Source organism: Equus asinus, chromosome 15, assembly GCF_041296235.1.
Source record: "Equus asinus isolate D_3611 breed Donkey chromosome 15, EquAss-T2T_v2, whole genome shotgun sequence".
Classification (NCBI taxonomy): domain Eukaryota; kingdom Metazoa; phylum Chordata; class Mammalia; order Perissodactyla; family Equidae; genus Equus; species Equus asinus.
The window spans coordinates 39,903,494-39,921,518 of NC_091804.1; the positions used below are offsets into that span (position 1 = coordinate 39,903,494).

The 18,025-nt window shown below is 50.8% G+C and overlaps 1 protein-coding gene across 1 annotated transcript in view; it reads left to right on the forward strand.

Moving 5' to 3' along the window:
* The first annotated feature begins 14,436 nt into the window (after window positions 1-14,436).
* The window catches only part of BCAS4 (breast carcinoma amplified sequence 4), a 56,755-nt gene continuing 53,166 nt past the window's right edge, over window positions 14,437-18,025 (forward strand). Inside the window, exon 1 of the mRNA XM_044748070.2 lies at window positions 14,437-14,661. Within this exon, the coding sequence (XP_044604005.1) occupies window positions 14,482-14,661 (180 nt within the window). The 5' untranslated portion in view covers window positions 14,437-14,481. The remainder of the gene's footprint in view (window positions 14,662-18,025) is intronic.

The window sequence follows — 18,025 nt, forward strand, 5'->3', positions numbered from 1 at the left end:
TGTGAAATTAAACTTTTGGTGCGCACATACACAAAATGCCAGACAAGGCTTGAAAAGTGATTGCAAACAAAGCTCCAAGTGGCCATCGTAATAATTTTTCAGTCTCCTGTGAAAGGCAACAGCAAAACCTTCGCAATCCAATTGCGACACATGAAGGTTTTTCTAGGGAGCTGGCCCTGCTGCCCTCCGTCCACCCGCAGGGCGCCTTGGCTGGTATTCACAGGGCCCGTGCCCAGTGGGGCTGGCATGTGCCTCAATGGCCAGGCAGACAGGGCCAGGGGAGAGGGACAAAATAAATGGCTAGGGGACAGAGCCAGGAGAGGAGGCCAACTGGCTGGGAAGCTGGCCAAATGGCGAAAGGCTGAATGGGCCACATTAGATACGGACAACTCCTTCAATATCCTTGCTGTCCTTTCCCACTGGCTGCGTGGAGACCGGGGGAACACCAGACCCCTTTGCCTGGACATCACCAGGAACTCATAAAGGTTTTTTTTTGTTAAATTAGCATGTTAAGTAGAGCAAAATGTTCATGATTTTGAGGGATGACAAACTTGATGCAGGAGGTGAGGTCACCTTGACATCCCCTGATGAAATAGTCAAGTTCAAGTTCAGCCTGCCAAGTTGACCTCTTAATCATGTTAGAGTTTTTCCTCTTTAGAAGGGTTTGTGTGTGAATGTTGGTGGCTTCTGGGATGGAGGAAAGATGACAAGACGGATAATGCTTATGAGGTGGGTATTTTCTTTGTCTTTCCTCTTTTAGCCATGCAAAGACAAATAATGGTTAAGGATGGATAAAATATTTAACAGCGGCCATACATAATTTATTCCTGAGTTGATGCTCATTTCCAGCCCAGTGGTTTGCTCTCAATTAGGGCCTCTCAGAACATCGAACCACTGAGTCTTCTTGGCAAATGCACACGGTGCTTATTTTCACTCTTTTCTTCCAAAGGCTTATTGTTTTTACATTTTTCTTGTTGAAGTACTCATTCTTAGATGTTTTCATCAACAGGTAACAGAAGTAAAAATTGTAGGCAAGGTTTTTTCTATTCATTTCTGGGCCTTAAAGTTTACTCAGAATTTCCGAGACGTCCCCGGGAAGGGGAAAAACATATTTGTTGCTTTTGAAAAGTAGACTGGTTAAACAGAAACTGTGTCCAGTGAAGTAATAGATGATTTTAGGGAGATTTTCTGATAAAAGTATATAAAAGAAATGTTGCCCCCTAAAAATTGCTATTCAGAGATAGCCACTCCTGAGTTTTTTGGTACAGGAGCGCATCAATATATATTACCTAATATGTATTTTGACAAAAGCAGGATCATATCACACATATAAATTATTCTGTAGTTTCCTTTCTTCAGAGGACAATATATTGGGGACGTCTCTGCTCTGTCAGATAGCTCTGCATCATTTATTACGGCCTCATCATATTTCATTGTACAGAGGAACTGTCAGTGTGTAAAACCAACTCCTGTTGTTAGCTGTTCCCATTTTTTCACTCGTATAAACAGTGCTGGGGTGAACAGCTTTGTAAATACATCTTTTTGTTCTTTGTTCAATTATTTCCTTAGGATCAATTCCTAGAAGAGGAATCATTGGGTCAAAGCAAATGCATTTTTTGGAAAAGGAGCGAGGCTGGTCCATGAATATATCCAATTTCCTTCTAGAAAAGCTGCTCTAATTTACATCCATACCAGGGGTACATGAGTCTTTTTCTCTCCAAAACACCAGATTTGCTACATTTATGCTCTGTCTATTAAATAGGGGGAAAAAGCATCTTGCTATTTTGCTTTGCATATATTTGATTATTAGTTCAAAGGTTTTTTTTTTAATTGTTTATTTGTATTTATTCTTTCCTTAGCTTCTCTATTTGGGTCCTTTGCACATCATTTAAAAAATTGAGGTATCAGTCTTTCTTTAATACGAAGAAGTGTTTCTATATTAAGGAAGTCGGCCTTTTGACTATCACTTTTTCCTAATTAATCATTTGCTTCTTACTGTGTTTATCATTGGCTTCTGTATTTATTGGGTAGTGATTTTTTAATTTTCTATAGTAAAATTCTCTATTCTTTTCTCTAATGGTTTACCTCCCAAAATTATATAAATATTTACCAAAATTTTATCCTAGGACTATACTTTTATGATTTTTTTTTACATTTAAATATTTAATCCATCTGAAAATTATTTGGCTGTCAGGTGAGAGTAAAAGGCCGGGTCTTTCTCGTGCTGCATCTCACACGCGTGACTGCCCTCCCTCCCTCTTCCGCTTCTAAGGATCCCTGTGGTCATCCTGGGCCCTGCCGGGTCATCCAGGATCATCTCCCCATATCGACATCAGCTGACCAACAGCCTGAATTCCCTCTTGTCAGGTAACAGAAGTGCGCCCAGTTTCGGGGATCAGGTTGGGGACGTCTTTGGGGGACCATTGTTCTGCATCCCACATCCTCCTCGCTATTTTTCTTTTTTCAAGTTTTCCTGTTTTTGCTCATTAAATTTTCATATGAATGTTAGAATCACTTTGTCTAGTTAAAAGATCTCTGTGTTAATTTGGGGAGACTGGCATCTTCACCACCCCTAGCTGTCAATCCAAGACGCCACGCGCCCTTTCCTTCTCGAAGACTCCCGTCCTCTGGAGTGCTTAACATCTTCCTCGTGAGTCTCGCCCCCCTCTTGTTAGGGTTATTCCTGAGTATTTTATCTGATACTTTGTGTCTTCCGTTCTATCTTCTCTCAGGTTATTGTTTGTATATATAAAAACCATTTACTTCCGGATCTGAAAGTATGTATGTATGGGGCAGTATAGATGAAACTAGCTTGACCGTGAATTGACAATTTGGGGAACTTTTTACTTAAATTTAAAATACTTTTATTTATGTTTGAAATTTTCCATAATAAAAAGTTTATAAAAATCCACCAATTCCTTTTGTATGTGTGTTTGTGTGTGTTGGGGGGGGTATGTTTTAATCAAAAAAGGATGCTGAGTCTTGTCAAATGCCTTTTCAGCATTAAAAGAAATCACATGATTTTTCTCTTTGGATCTATTAATATAATTAATTAGGTTGGATTTTCTAACATTGAACTAGTCTTCCAGGAACAAACCTCATTTGGTTATGATACATTATTATTTTTTAATGTGCCACTAGATTCTGTTTCCTGATATAACATTTTTGCATAAATATTCATATGAGAAACTTTCAGTTACCTTTTTTTATATAACTTGTATATAACTTTTTTTATATAACTTTTTACTTTTGGCATCAGTGTTATGGCTACTTTTGAAGATAATTTGAAGTTTTTCTTTTTACGTGCTCTCAAACAGCTTAAATAATGCTGGAATTACGTATCCTTTAAAGATTTTGTAGGATTCCTTTGTGAACCATTTGCACCTGGTGCTTCTGGGGGCTCAGATCTGTGACAGCGTCCCCTATTTCTCCTGGGGAAATCAGCCTGTTTAGATTTTCTTTTTCCAAATTATATCTTCCTAATAAATTGTCCTTTGTATCCAGATTTTTAAATTTCAAATTTAAGCAAAGTATTTTTAGAGTTCTGATCTTCACATTCTTCTGCATTCTTACTTATTTCTGTCCTCTTGATCTGCCATGGAATAAGGAGGGGATGATTATATTGTCATTTCAATTACTCTTATTTAAAATTTGTTGGCCAATCTTGACAGCTTAATTCACTAAATCGAAGATGTATGTTGGGGTCTGCCCTTGTGGCGCAGCGGTTAAGTGCGCATGTTCCGCGTCTCGGGGACCCAGGGTTCTCCGGTTCAGATCCCGGGTGCGGACATGGCACCGCTTGGCACGCCATGCTGTGGTAGGCGTCCCACATATAAAGTGGAGGAAGATGGGCACGGATGTTAGCTCAGGGCCAGTCTTCCTCAGCAAAACCAGGAGGGGATAAAGAAAAGATGCATCTTGATCTCAAAAATGTTAAAATGTGAAAGAAAAGTTTGTCTTAGAATCATTAAAATACTGTATGTTTATTCTTGCAGATGAAGTATGGGCTCTTTCTGTTAAGTTTTAAAAGAAAAATCCCACTGGAGGTCTAGATTGAGATTTTGTTAAATGTGTAGATTATTTAGGGGGACAGCTTTATGACGCGGGCTCTTCTCTCTGGTGAAGATGCTGCCTCCCCACTCATTTGCTCTGTCTTCTATATTCTTCTGTAGCTCCCTTCTTCAGGCTCCCGCACATTTGCTGCTACGTATATTCCTAGGTACTTTACTTGGTTCTCTTATGAAGGAGTTATTTCTACCATTATATTCTCTAACTAGTAGTTGTTGGTTTATAATAAACTCCCACTTTTTTGGTACAAAGCTATTTAGTAAAAGCTTCCTCACTCTTTCTAATTCTGTAAACTTCCAGAAGGACGATGTCAATAGAGGATACTTTCTTTTACAAAAAAGCCACGAGTATTTCATGGTTCAGAATAACTTTTTTAAATAAAAAATTTGTCTTTCTTGTTCCAAAAGTAATCCATGTTCCCTGCAGGCATTTATAGACTATAGAAGAAGATTAAAATCACTGTATTACCACTTGGAAACAGCCCCCGTCGGCATTCTGCTGTTTTTGTACTTCCAGTTTTCTCTTTTAGTAAAAACAAGACCGGACTGTACAGTCGTATCATTTGCTCTTTTTATTTAATGTTTTTGAACATTTCTTCAACTCCTTAAATATTCTTCTACAGCCCCTCTTTTATGGCTGCATGAGATCTAGGTATGAAAGTTTCCTGGTTTATTATATCGGCTCCCCCATTCTTGGCCATTGAAGCAACTTCGAATTTTTTTTTTTACTATTTTAACTCCACAAGGATTTGCGCACAACCGTATTTATTTTCTTAGGAAAATTCTTAGAATTGGAATTTCTGGAGCTAAGGTTGTGCAAATTCTAAAATTTTTGATACGTATAGCCAAGTTTCCCTCCAGAAAAGTTGTTCCGAGTTTGGATTCTGCTTGGGGGTCCAGGCACTTCTCCCCATTCTGGTCAACACTAGCTACCATCCTTTTAAAATCTTTCATAAGTCGGTGTGCGGTGTTTTGAAAAGCCCTTTTAAAGTGTTGACCTTTTGATGAGTATCAATATGTGAGTAAACGGTGAGAATGGAAATAAACATCCATGTTGCGACAGGCCACTAATTTGTAACCATCGGTGGCCATTACAAGTGATTCCCAACCCAGTGTCCATCAAATGAGGAAGGAACAAGCAAACTGTGGGGCGTGCATGTGATGGAGTATTATTGGCCACGACGAGGAGTGAAGTACTGACTGACGCCACGACACGGGTGACCCCAGAAGACTTCACACGCCGTCAAAGAAGCCAGACACCAAAGGCCACGTACCACGAGGCTGCATTTATGTGAAACGTCCAGAATAGGCAAATCCATCGAGACAGGAGGTGGATGAGCGGTTGCCTGGAGGCAGGAGGAGACGGGAGGACTGGGGAGTGACGGCTGGGGAGTGGTGGTGGAGGGTTTTTTGGGGCGATGAACATGTTCTAATATTGATTGTGGCAATGGTTACACAACTCTGTGAATATACTTCCGTACGTACCACTGAACTGTGCACTTTAAACGGGTAGATTGTATGGTATGTGAATTATAGCTCAATAAAGCTGTTAACAAGCGAATCCCGAACCTCATTCATTTAAAGTCGATCAACTGTCTACACTCTGGACTTCGTGGAAGGTGGTGGGGTCACAGCACTGAACAAGAGGACGCAGTTCCTGTCCTCATGGAGCCAATATTCCAGTGCACTTGACGTCACCCTATGTCCTTGGAAAGGAAAACCTTGGAAAAAGTCTTTGCTCCGAAATCCTCTTGGCTTCTTGAAGCCGCGTGGCGTTCAGGTGACAGGCCCGCTGGGCAGAATCTGCGTTTCCACAAAGTCCCCAGGTAAGGCGGCGTCCTCCCGGCGCGGTCAGGGTCCGGACGCACTGATCTGGGGGTCGACCTTTTATCCGAAGGGGAAACCCCGTCTACACCACCCCACGTCAACCCTCTTCCCAGAGCAGAAACCCTGTCTACACTATCCCCACGTGCCAGGGACGGTCGGCGGGGCGGCAGTGGACTTGAAGTGTCCCGTCCGTGGAGACTCACTCCTGGGCGCCCGCCTCACCCTGGAAACTTGGGCCTCATTTCGAGGTGACGTCGGCTTCCTCTCGGTAACGTCCCTGTAGTTGTTTTCTGTGGTTGCATCGCAAATTTCCAGTCTTAGAGGCTGAAAACAACGCACATTTGTTATCTCAGTTTCCAGGGGTCAGGAGTCTGGATGCGGGTTACCTGGGCCCTCGGCTCAGGGTCTCACGAGGCCTGTGGAGTGTCACAGTGAAGCTGGTGGCTGGGGCTGGCTGAGGCTCCTTCCCGGGGCACCCAGGGCGGTGGTGAGTCAGCTTCTGCAGTCGTGCAACGAACGCCCTGGACTCCCAGAGGCACCTCCTGGAGGCACACGCACAGGAAGGGCACAGCAGGTGCTGGCTTCCTTCCAGGCCAGCAGGAGCGTGTCTCTCTGACTTCCTCCATCTCTGACCTCTAAACCCTCCCTAAGGGCTCGCCTGATTAGGTCAGGCCCACCCAGGACAAGCTCCCTTTGGATTAACTCAGAATCAACTGATCAGTAACCTAATCTTGGGGATGATATCCCATCATATCCAATGATCCCCCCACACTCGGGGATTATGCAGGGCACAAACACCAGCGGGCAGGAATCCCGGGAGCCATCTTGGAATGCAGCCTCCCTCGGCCCTCGTGTAGCCCAACACCAGGGGGCGTCATTCACACAGTTGTCGCTGGGAGCACTGTCTGGAGTTTTCTCGCTAGCCAGCCTGCACAGCCCCGCGGCTCCGGCTTTTTGTCTGTCGGCTCAGCTGCAGCCCTTTCCCGAGCGGCCCCGTGGAATCAGGGACTGCACCCTCCCGATCTTCCCTGAGCTAATCCAAGCTTCCTCCAGCAAAACAGCCCCGCTCCTTCCACCCGTCTTCACACGACACGGCTTTACATGCAGTTCATCTCAACAGACCTTTATCCAGAGCATACTTGGTGACAGACCCCTCGCCTGGCAGTTTCACCTGCTATTCATCTGCCCATCTTCCTTGACAACACTCCAGTTTGTCCATATTCCGCTTATAATGTGGTATTTATGGAGCACGTGCTCTACACCAGACACTGAAGCAGTTTACATAGATCACTCAGGGAATCTCTTCAGCAACCCTGTGAAGTTGTAGCACGTCATTTTACTGATGCAGAAACTCAGGCACAGAGACATTAAGTAATTCCACTGAGGTCACACAGCTTTTAGGTGGAGAGCCAGAATTTGAACCCAGTTTGACTCTAGAGCCTGTGCAGGTGGCCGCCATGCATTGCTCCCTCCCAAAGCCAGCCTCCGCACCCATCAGGGCTGCCCAGGAGCCAGAGGACGTCCCACGGTTACCTCTTAGTCCTGAATTCTGTGGTTAAAGCATCCTCCTCATTTGCTGATTAGCAGGTGTGTTATTTCACTGCCCTCAGTTAAACTCAAAGTCAGTTTGGAAATTCTCTGTGCTTGTCCTGTGAACTGCTGCAGATGGTGTCCCACATCCTCATTAAGCTCAATGTGTTTTCTTGCTGCATTTCATTGCGTTTGCTTTTGGCCATTATGACAACCAGAGTTCCCGCTCGGCTTTTTGTTTGCTGCCGGTAAGACTGCAGGCGTCATATAGAGCAGTATTCGTTTATGCAGCACCTGCTGTATACACAAAGCTGTGCCATGCCCTGCAAGGACCGAAGAGGGCCTTTGAGTCCTGGTGCACAGGCTCCCAGAGCAAGAAAACAAATATATTCACATGTCCCGAACAGTCCAAAGAAGACTGTGTACTGGGGCATTGAACTGTTTTCTAACATCTGACATGCTCTGTCCATCTCAGGGCGACGTAGCAGAAAGAGACCCTGGGTTCGACACTCAACTCCACTTAACAGTCGTTTACGGGGGCCTGAGCCTCAGTTTCCCCCAACTGTGAAATAGGAAAACAAGTCCACAATTCCTTTCGTGTAATTTTGAAATCCAGGAGACTTTAGAAACCTTTTTCATGGGCCGGCCCAGTGGTGCGTGGTTAAGTTCACACGTTCCACTTCAGCGGCCTGGGGTTCACCGGTTCGGATCCCGCATGCAGACATGGCACTACTTGGCAAGCCATGCTATGGTAGGCGTCCCACATAGAAAGTAGAGGAAGATGGGCATGGATGTTAGCTCACGGCCAGTCTTCCTCAGTGAAAAAGAGGAAGATTGGCGGCTGATGTTAGCTCTGGGCTGATCTTCCCTAAAAAAAAAAAACCTTTTGCACCCTCAGTTCAGCAGAATTCCCTGGCCAGCAGAACCTGAGCTGACTGACATGAGGTTGGTTTAAGGTCTGCGTTCAGCTCCTTGGGGTGGATCTTCACACGTCTGGCTGAGAAACTTTAAGTTGGGTCACGGGTGCTACCCCTCGGGCCTGGAGTCACCGGAGAGGCCCAAGCGCTCTGGGCTGCCCTCTAAGCCCCCGAGAGCCCTGTCCTGCAGCGCGGCTGGCCCAGTGGCTTCGTGGCGGGGTGCTGGACGTTCACGCTCGGGCAGCCACGAGCTGGGATGAGAATTCCCAGAAAGCCCCAAGCTCGCACTGGGCACCCAGGTCCTGTCGCTCCCGCCCTCCTGCCGGGCAGCATTTCCCAGCCGGGGTCTGTGGAGATGGGGGCAGAGAAAACAACCTGGGACCCACCCTTCAGGAGCTGGAAGGCGGAAAAGCCCCCCTTTCCTCTAAGCCCTTGACTCCCCTCCCGCCTCTCAAGACCAGGCCAGCTCAGCTTTAAGGCGAAATGTTGACATGGATGGGGCAGTTTGAACCTTGACCCTTGGCCTCTGGCCCCCGAGACCGCTGTGGAACCCTGCTGTGGAAGGGATAGGAGGAGAGAGACCGATGGATCTGCGGGGCATGGGAGCATCCCTGTGGGGCCGGATGGGCCTGTGCACTGCTGCTCCCATCACCCCATCCCCGGACTGGTGACTTCGAAGTTGTGAGAGAAAAATGCATTTAAAGCCTGGTTTTTCACTATGCTTCTTTTTGTTTTTTGAGGAAGATTAGCCCTGAGCTAACATCTGCTGCCAATCCTCCTCTTTTTTTTGCTGAGGAAGACTGGCTCTGAGTTGACATCTGTGCCCATCTTCCTCCACTTTATATGTGGGACGCCTACCACAGCATGGCTTGGTGAGCGGTGCCATGTCTGCACCCGGGATCAGAACCGGTGAACCCCAGGCCGCCAAAGAGGAATGTTTCACTCTGCTTCTATGAAGATAGACTGTGTTCTAAAATATGTTGCTGGTGGAGAAACAGATGCCCACCAGGAGAGTGACTTCAAATTTCAGACCTGTGTGTTTCCTGAGGACTCCGCGGGCAAAGGCAGGAATCCCAGAAAAGGGCATGGAGGGACCCTCTGTCCCCCAGGAGCTTTCCACCTGGGGTGAACCCACAACTTAGCAGAAAGTTGGTGGCATCAAAAGGCTCAAAGGGAGGAAAAACGAGGGCTGAAGAAAGACCTCAACGGCTGAGAGGAGGGCGGGAGGGCAGTCAGCTCAGGGGCGGCCTGGGCCTGCCAGACGGGGCACTCTGGCCGTGGATGTGGAGCCTGGCAGATGTGGAGCATGCTCCGGGGACCCCGCAGCCAGAAACCCAGACACCTTCAGGGACCAACAGGCCAGTGAGAGACAGGCAGGTGGGGAAGACTGTGGCCAAGGGGCAGCTCCTGAACTGGCCGAGGATCGCCACGCTGCAGAGCAGGCCCACGCTTTCCTGATCTTTCCTTTCTTTTTGCAAGAAGCCACGGTCTGAATGTCCACGCGAGCTGTGAAAGGCTCCCCACCGTATTAAAAGATGCACATGCAGTCGCGCGTCCCTTACGACAGGGACAGGCTCTGAGAAACGCGTCGTTAGGCGATGGTGTGGTTGTGCGAACGTCACAGAGCGCACTGACACAAACCTAGATGGCGCAGCCCATGACACAGCTAGGCTGCATGGTGCTCATCTTACGGCAGCGCCGTCATGTATGCAGAGCTGACTGTACGCGCGTTGAGTGAAACGTTGTTATGCAGCACGTGCCGACATTTAAACACGATGTCGTCCACACCATCACATCTATAGGCATCTCAGTCAGTTCAGGCTGCGGGGACAGAAGCCCCACGGACTACATGGCTTATAGACAACAGACGCTCACGTCCCACAGTTCTGGAGGCTGGAAGTCCCAGATCATGGCGCTGGCAGATTCCCCGTCTGGGGAGGACACTTCCCGTGGCAGCCAGCTGACTTTCCGCTGTGGCCTCCCACAGTGGCGGTTAGGTTCGACATACAAATCTGGGGGGGACACAGACATTCAGTGGATAGTGATGAGGATTTTAGGCTGGTTAATTTTAAAACTGCAGATGAGAAGAAGGCTCCAAGGAGTGGAATTTGCTTGCCCTTTGTTGGGAGGCATTTGCATTTGTGGGGGGAACCTCCATCTGTGGAGATGCCTCCCTCTCTGTGCCAGGGGGAAGGGGGATGGCCTTGTCTCTGGAAACTCTTAATGTGGAAGGCAAGAACTTAAGTTGGTTACTGTCTGGCAACCTCCTGTAACTGATTTAGGGTGGTGGATTCTGGCTTTTACTTAATCAGATTTGATTCTTATCTAAAAGTTGTGGGACCACCCAATGGCCAGACCCTACCTGCACTGATACCATTTTAACTTTTTTCCATGTTCTTTCCTTTGTCTTGTAAAGAGATGACTCACATACCCATGCCTTATAAAATTAGCCCTAACCCTCAACTCAGGGCAGCAGCAGCGGCTCCTCCTGCCCGTGGGCCCTGTCCCCACACAGCAGCCTGACTGCCCATGAGTCCTGTCCCCATGCCGGCAGCAGCAGCTCTGACTGCCCATGGGTCCTGTCCCCATGCTATTCCACACTATTCTCTAAATAAAAGAGCACTACCGCCAGATCTTGAGAGTCCAAGAAATCTTCCTTTTGACTCCTCGGCTCACCAACCCCGCATCATTTCGCAGCAGGCCACGGGGCAGGGCCAAGACTCGGGGGAGGCAGGTGAGACGCCCGGGGCCCCCAGGCGAGGAGCCCCCACTCCAGGGTCTCAGCAGGGCCCCTCATGGCTCTCGCTCCCAGGGCCTCTCTCCTCACTGAGTCCTGGCGCTGCCGCCTGGGCGCCCATTTGCAACTTAGGGGTCACAGAGAAAGGCGGGGAAGGACAGATGGGCAAGGTCGGGCCAGGGCGTGGTCTGTGCACTTCACTTCGTGGGCACTGGGGAGCCACTGAAAAACTAACTATGAACCAGCAGGGAGGTGCCGAGAACGTGCTGAGGGAGGGCAGTGAAAGGGTGGGCTGGCCCGGGGGCGGCAGCCATGGGCTTTCCCCGAAGGCTAGGCTTGGACTAGGGAGGCGGCCACGGGAACCAAAAGGGGAGGAGGCAGTGGGCCAGGCAGCAGGGAGGGACTTGGGTTCTGGAATCAGATTGTCCGGGTTCGAGTCCTGACTCTTCCATTTACTAGTTACAACCCTAGGTGAGCACCCTGACCTCTCCGTGTCTCGTGTCTTCGTCTGTAAAATGGGCATGGAAGCAGGGCCACCACGGGCCGTGGTGGAGGGTCGGTGAGGCCATCCGCATGAAGACTTTAGAACCATGTCTGCACACAGTAGGCGCTCACGTTAGCAGAGGACTGTCACAGAGGCCAAGGGACCGCGGGATCCCCCATGCCCCGTGTGAAGGAAACACTGGAACTGGGCAGACCAGGTCACCTGGGGACCTTTCAAACCTCCCCAAACTGAGGCCACACCCCAGAACAATTGAAGCACCATCTCTGGAGTGGGGTCTGGGCATCAGTGTTTTCTGGAAGCTTCCCAGGAGTTCCCAGTGGCCCGAACTTGGGGACCATTGCTCATCCAGAACCTCGTGTGCCTTTGGCCTGAGCTGGGAGAAGTGACCTTGAACAGCACAGACAGGCAACCATGTTGTGGCTGGAGGTGAAGCTGGATGGGGTCGGGGAAGGCTGGGTGGCCTCGGGGCCCAGCTGGGGGCTACGAGGGCTGTTGGGGGCCTGCAGAGCCTGGCGGCCACCGACACCCCCACCCTGGGCTGGGACGAGCTGTCGGCCTGGCCTGCACCCGCCGAGGTGGCCGGAGCAGGAGCTCTGAGCCCGGCTTGGGCGCCAGAGGGAGCTCGCGGGGACGCGCCACGGCTCCATCCCCGAAGCTGGTTCAAACTGGTTTGGGCAGGGTGCGGCCCAGGCAGGCTGCGCTCCAGGCCTCAGGCTGGCGCTTGCCCCAGGGTCTCCTCAAGATCTGGGTCCCTGGGGCAGCGCTCTGGGACGGGCACCGAGCACCACCGAGACCCCGGAGGTTTCTAACGATTCAATCCTCTTTGTTTGAAATCATTGATTTGCCTTCCCACAAGGGTCCCTGTCTGATGCCAGCAACGAGAGGGACCCCCTGGATAGGGTTATTCTCAGACGCTGGCGCGAGGCTGAATCAACGGCAGAGCTTTTCAAAACACACGTGCCCAGCTCCCCAAAGATTTTGAGTCAGAAAGTTGGGGTAGGGCCCTGGGCATCTGTATTTTTAGCAAAATGTTTCTAAGGTATAATCACACATTTAGAAAAAAAGACTAGAAACAAAATGACTGTTGGCCGGCCAACTTGGCCCGGGGTACGAGTCTGAGATGCTTGCGAACAAGCAGATCTGTTCCCCAGACGCCCATCCCTGGGACAGGGCCCCGGGCCATCCGCGCTTTTAGTTAATATCCCAGGCTTTCCTTTTTTTTTTTTTTTAAATGAGTCATTTGGGGCATTCGAAAAGTTTAAATATTATAAGAAACATCAGCAGAAGAATTATAAAACATTACAAATACAATGGAAACCCCTGTCACATCCCTCCCAGCCTCCTCGCCCCCACCCCAAAGCCACCGCGCTCCCCAATGTGGTGTGCGTGAATTCTCATGCACAGCTTTATACTTTTACTCCATATGTCTGTATCCATAAACAATATATAGTGTGGTTTCGCATGTTTTTAAAAATCTTATGTTAGTGGCAGTGTGCCCCACAGAGCCTTCTGCAACTTGTCTCTGTTTTTTTTTCTTAGCGTTATGTCTTTGAGATGCATCCATCAGGGGAAGTTTGCTGTGCTCAGGCCCATGTGGCTCATCTGAGGTCAGCTCTGGGCTTTTCCGAGGGAGGGCCCCAGCCAGCCGGCAGGAGCGAGGGTCTGGGCGTGGTTCCTGGGTGTGTGTGTGTGAGGCGTGGAAGGGCTCTGGGCATCAGAAAAATCACGACAGAAGGGAATGGCCAAGAGCAGCTTTGGGGAGTTCCCAGCAAATCCATTTCCTACGCACCTGAGGCTCAAGTCTTTGCCAAGAATTTTCCAGAAAAGACTGGCCTGAAGGCCTGAATGTTTGGCGGGTATGTGGAGAAATTAGCAGTGGGCAGATGTGGAAGTGGGAATGGTGCAATGATGGGTTACCCAAAAAGACAGACGGAGCACGTGCTTCCCCCCTCTGCCTGGGGTTGCCAGACAAAACATAAACTCAGATTTAACAGGAGAGGGGGAGGGGCGTCCTGTATGTTTATTTGCCTCCTTAAGCCTAGCCCGGTTTTTAGAAACGAATTTAACATTTTAAAAGGAAAAGTCATCAGAGGAAAAATTAGAACCCTAGGCCTCCCTATACTTCTTTACCTTTCTTAGTTTTTTCCTCATTAGCATTGCTTTACGGGGATCGCCCCACCCTCTTCAGCCTCGAAAGGGTCTAGACAGACCTCCCCCGGGCCCGTGAGGGGGTCAAATTGTGCGCGCTTAAGAATTCCCCGGGACGCTGATTTTCAAAGCTGCCCCTGGCGGAAGAGGGCCGCCACCCCGGCTTCCCTCATTTGCAGGACAACGAGATGCTGGAGTGGGACGGGCCTTGGTGCCGGGGTTTAGGTCTTTAAATGAAAGGGTCCTCTGGGATAGCCGCTCCCTATCCTCGAGGCATGCTGGAAACACCCGGGGACCTTTGAAAACTCCTGATGCCCAAGCCCCACCCCTAGAGATTCTGGCTGAAACGGCCAGGGGCGAGCCCCGGCTTCCGGGCTTGTAAAAGCTCCCCAGGGCATCCTAAAGTGCTCTGGGGACTGGGAACCTCGGCTCCGCCCGGATTCCAAGGAAAAGAGGCGGTCTATATCGGGGGTTCTCAAACTCGGCTGTATGTTGGAATCACCTGGCGAGCTTCAAAAAATACTGATGCCCAGGTCCCAACGCCCGGGACTCCGTGTGGCCCGGATTCTGGAAGTTTTAAAAGGGCCCCGGAGATTGCAATCTGCAGGCGAGTTGGAGCCGCTCTGCATTACCAGGCGGCGGAGGGCCGGGCGCAGTGAGCGCCGCGCGCCACTGGGAGGCGCTGCCCGCTCGGCCCGACGCTCCGCGAGGCGCGCACCTGCCCCGCCTCCGCCAGGCGGGCCGCGGGGCATGCAGCCGGCTGGGGGCGGGGCTCCGAGGCCGGGGCGCGGCGACAGGCTCGCGGGCAGCCTCCGACAGCTGGACCCCGCTGCGCTCCTGATGCTGCTCGTGGACGCCGACGGGCCGGAGCCCGTGCGCAGCGGGGCGCGGGAGCTCGCGCTCTTCCTGACCCCCGAGCCCGGGGCCGAGGTAGGGGACGGGGGTTGGAGGTGGGGGACGCAGGTTCGGGGTTGGGGGGCCGGGACCCGCGCGCCCTGGGGGAGGAGTGGAGGGCGCGGGCCCCCGGCGCTCTGGGCCCCGGACCCGAACCCTCGGCCTCCCCGCAGCATCCTTTCGCACCGGCGCAGCGGCCCGGGCCCAGAGTTCCCCTCCTTTGCGGAGCGGTGACTGCCTGGCGCCACCCAGAGATGCGCTGCAGGTCGCGCCGCTCCCTCCCCCAGGCGACACGGCCCCGGGGGCCCAGACTCGCCTCCCGTCCCACCCGGGGTCCCCCAGCATGGGCCGGGACGCCCGAGCGAGGCGCCCTCGCAGCGGCTGCCCTTTGCCAGGCTGGGCCCAGGGGAGGCCGACCCCCAGCCCGGCGCCTGCCCGGGCGCTCGGCCCCCTCCGCTGCGAGCCGTGCGCAGATGCCGCGGAGGAGGCGGGCGGGCCGCGCGGCGCGGGGAGGCACCGGGCCGCTGCTGCTGCCAGGACGGAGAAGACCTCGTCTCTGTACTTTCTATTTTAAAAGCACAGAATAAGAAGCAATCTAAAACTGGACCCTTTATCTTCCAGCTGAAGCCAGTCTGTTGCCACTGCCGTGAAAAAGTTACTTCCCCAAGTTCACCAGGAGTTATTTAGGGCTAGAAATTCAACTCATCCTCTCTTTAACTCACGAAAGCGGTGCAGGAGGATATGAAAGACAGGGTGGGCGCCCGCCCCCTTTTCTCTGCCATCCCGACTCTAGTTCCCAGAGAGAACCATCCTTCGCAGTGTGGTGTACATCTCTCCAACATTTAAAAATGCGTTTACGGACGGGGGTATGCGTGGGTATTAATAATAATATAATTAGTCTATAGAAGCCCGCTTGATGCCGCAGTAGTGTTCTGCAGCTTGCTTTTCTTTACTCAAAATAAGGAGTGACTGCTGGTGAGAAGGAATAAGCCTTCTTTCGGGGTGATGAGAATGTTCTGGAATTAGTGGGATGGTTGCACAACTTTGTGAATATACTGAAAACCAGTGAATTGTCCACTTTAAAAGGGTGAGTTTCAGGGTATGTCAATTATATCTCAGTTTTAACGAACGGCATGGACACATTGCCATGTCGGGATGTACCTATAAGAGCAGTTCAGTAGGCATATAATCTGAGCCACGGTGTGAGCCATCCAGGTACTTTTAAATATTCCAGGAGCCACATAAAAAACGAAAAAGAGGGGCCACCCAGTCCTGTAGCAGTTATGTTCATACTGTCTGCTTTGGTAGCCTGGGGTTTGTGGGTTCGGATCCCGGGCATGGACCTAGACATCGCTCATCAAGCCATGTTGTGGCTGCATCCCACATACAAAATAGAGGAAGATTGGCACAGGTGTTGGCTCAGCGACACTCTTCCTCAAGCAAAAAGAGGAAGATTGGCAACAGAGGTTAGCTCTGGGCCAATGTTCCTCACACACACAAAAAAAACCACCCCAAAAAACCCAAAGGAAAAGAAACATGAAATTAACTTCAATATATCTTTTCCAGTTTTATTGAGATATAATTGGCATACAACAGTGTATGTTTAAGGTGTACAGCAAGTTTCAATATACTTAAAATAACAGTGTATCCAAAATATCATTTCAACCTGTAATCAATGTAAAAAAAAAATGAGACTTTTACATTTTTTTCTTTGTACTAAGTTTTCAAACTTCAGCTTTTAATATTGAACTGACAGCAGGTCTCAGTTCGGACCAGTCATGTTCTCAGCGCTCAGTAGTCCTGTGAGGCTGGTGGCTTCCCTGCTGGAGAGCGTGGGTCTTCGTCATTCTTTGCCTTCCCAGGATCCCACAATTTAATAATAATTGCTCCTATTTCCTGGGCACACACTTTTTGCCAGCCGTGTGCCGACCTGTGTTCGTGGAGTAGGTCTTTGCATCCTGGCAGGGACCCAGTGGCTAGGATTGTTCTGTCGACTTGCTCTCTTGCTCTCAGCAGCCAGATGTCCTTGTGCCCGGCGGCTAAACCTTCGCTTCATTTTGTCTCTATTAGGGACAGCCATCAAGAAGAACTGCCTGTATTGACTGCGCCTTCCCGCTCCGGGCTCTCCAGCTTACACTCGCTCGTTTGTGAGGCCTAATGAAGAGCCCAGCTCCCTGTAGCTCCGAGCGGCAGTAAAGCCACTCAGCGCGCTTGCTGGAGTTTATTTACCGAAAGCAGCAGAAACCGCCAGAGCAGAGTCACTTGCTGCTCTACTTAAAGCTTAATTCATTAGCAGGTCCCCAGCTGCCGCTGGTTGCAGATGTGCAGCTGAGCTGGAAGAGGGAGGTTTGGTTGGGGAACAGGCCTGGGCAGCAGCCCTTCTCCCAGGGCCACTTTTGGCTCTTAAAAGGAGCAATAGGAGCCTCAGGCCAGCCGCCTCCCGTCCTGGGGGGATCCCGGGGTTCCTGGCGAACTGGGCTCGCTTCGTTCAACACCTCGAACCCTGCTGTGTGCCAGGAGCTGGGGACACCATGGGCAGTGAAGCACCGGGTCTGCTCTCATGGCACCGTCAGACAGTAAGCACGGAACGCGAGTGCCGCAGAGCGCGTAACCCGGGGAGATGGGATAGAGGGTGTCTGGGAGACGAGGGGCGGGGAAGGCGTCTCTGAGAAAGCTGAGACCTGAGTGGTAACCACTGAGGGATGTGCAGGCAAGAGGAAGCACAGAGATCCGCGAGGTGAATAGCAGAGGGATGTGAGCTTGTCTGGATGTCATCAGGGAGGGCTTCCCTGAGGCAGCGTCTCTTTTTGTTGGTGAGGAAGATTGGCCCTGAGCTAACATCTGTGCCCATCTTCCTCTACTTTGTATGTGGGACGCTGTCACAGCATGGCCTGATGAGCTATGTGTAGGTCCATGCCCAGGATCTGAACCCGTGAACTTAACCACTGTGGCACCGGGTCGGCCCCAGGCAGCTTCTTTTTAGGCTGAGCCCAGTTGACCAGGCTGAGAGGGAGGAAGAAAATATCCCAGGGGGAAGGAAGAGAACTTGCAAAGGCCCTGGGCTGGGACGAAGCAGGGTGATCTTGGGCACAGAAGAGCGGCAGGTGGAAGGGGACAGTGGAGATGTGGCTGCTGAGGAGGGCAGAAGGTGGGCACTTGGTGCCAACTCCCAGGCTCGAGGGGCCACTGAAGGGCCGTGTGCTGAGACAGGCTGGCAGGTGAGCAGTTTACCATTTCCAGGAAACTGGAACTTTGGGGGTTTCTGTCCAAACAGCTTTGTTCTGTTTTACTTTCTCTCTTTTCTGGTCAGAACTTCCTCTTTTTGGGGACGTTTCAGGGGGGTCTCAGGAAGCTGCTTCAAGATGCCAGGGAGAGAGAGCGCTTTGCCTCCTGGGGCCCC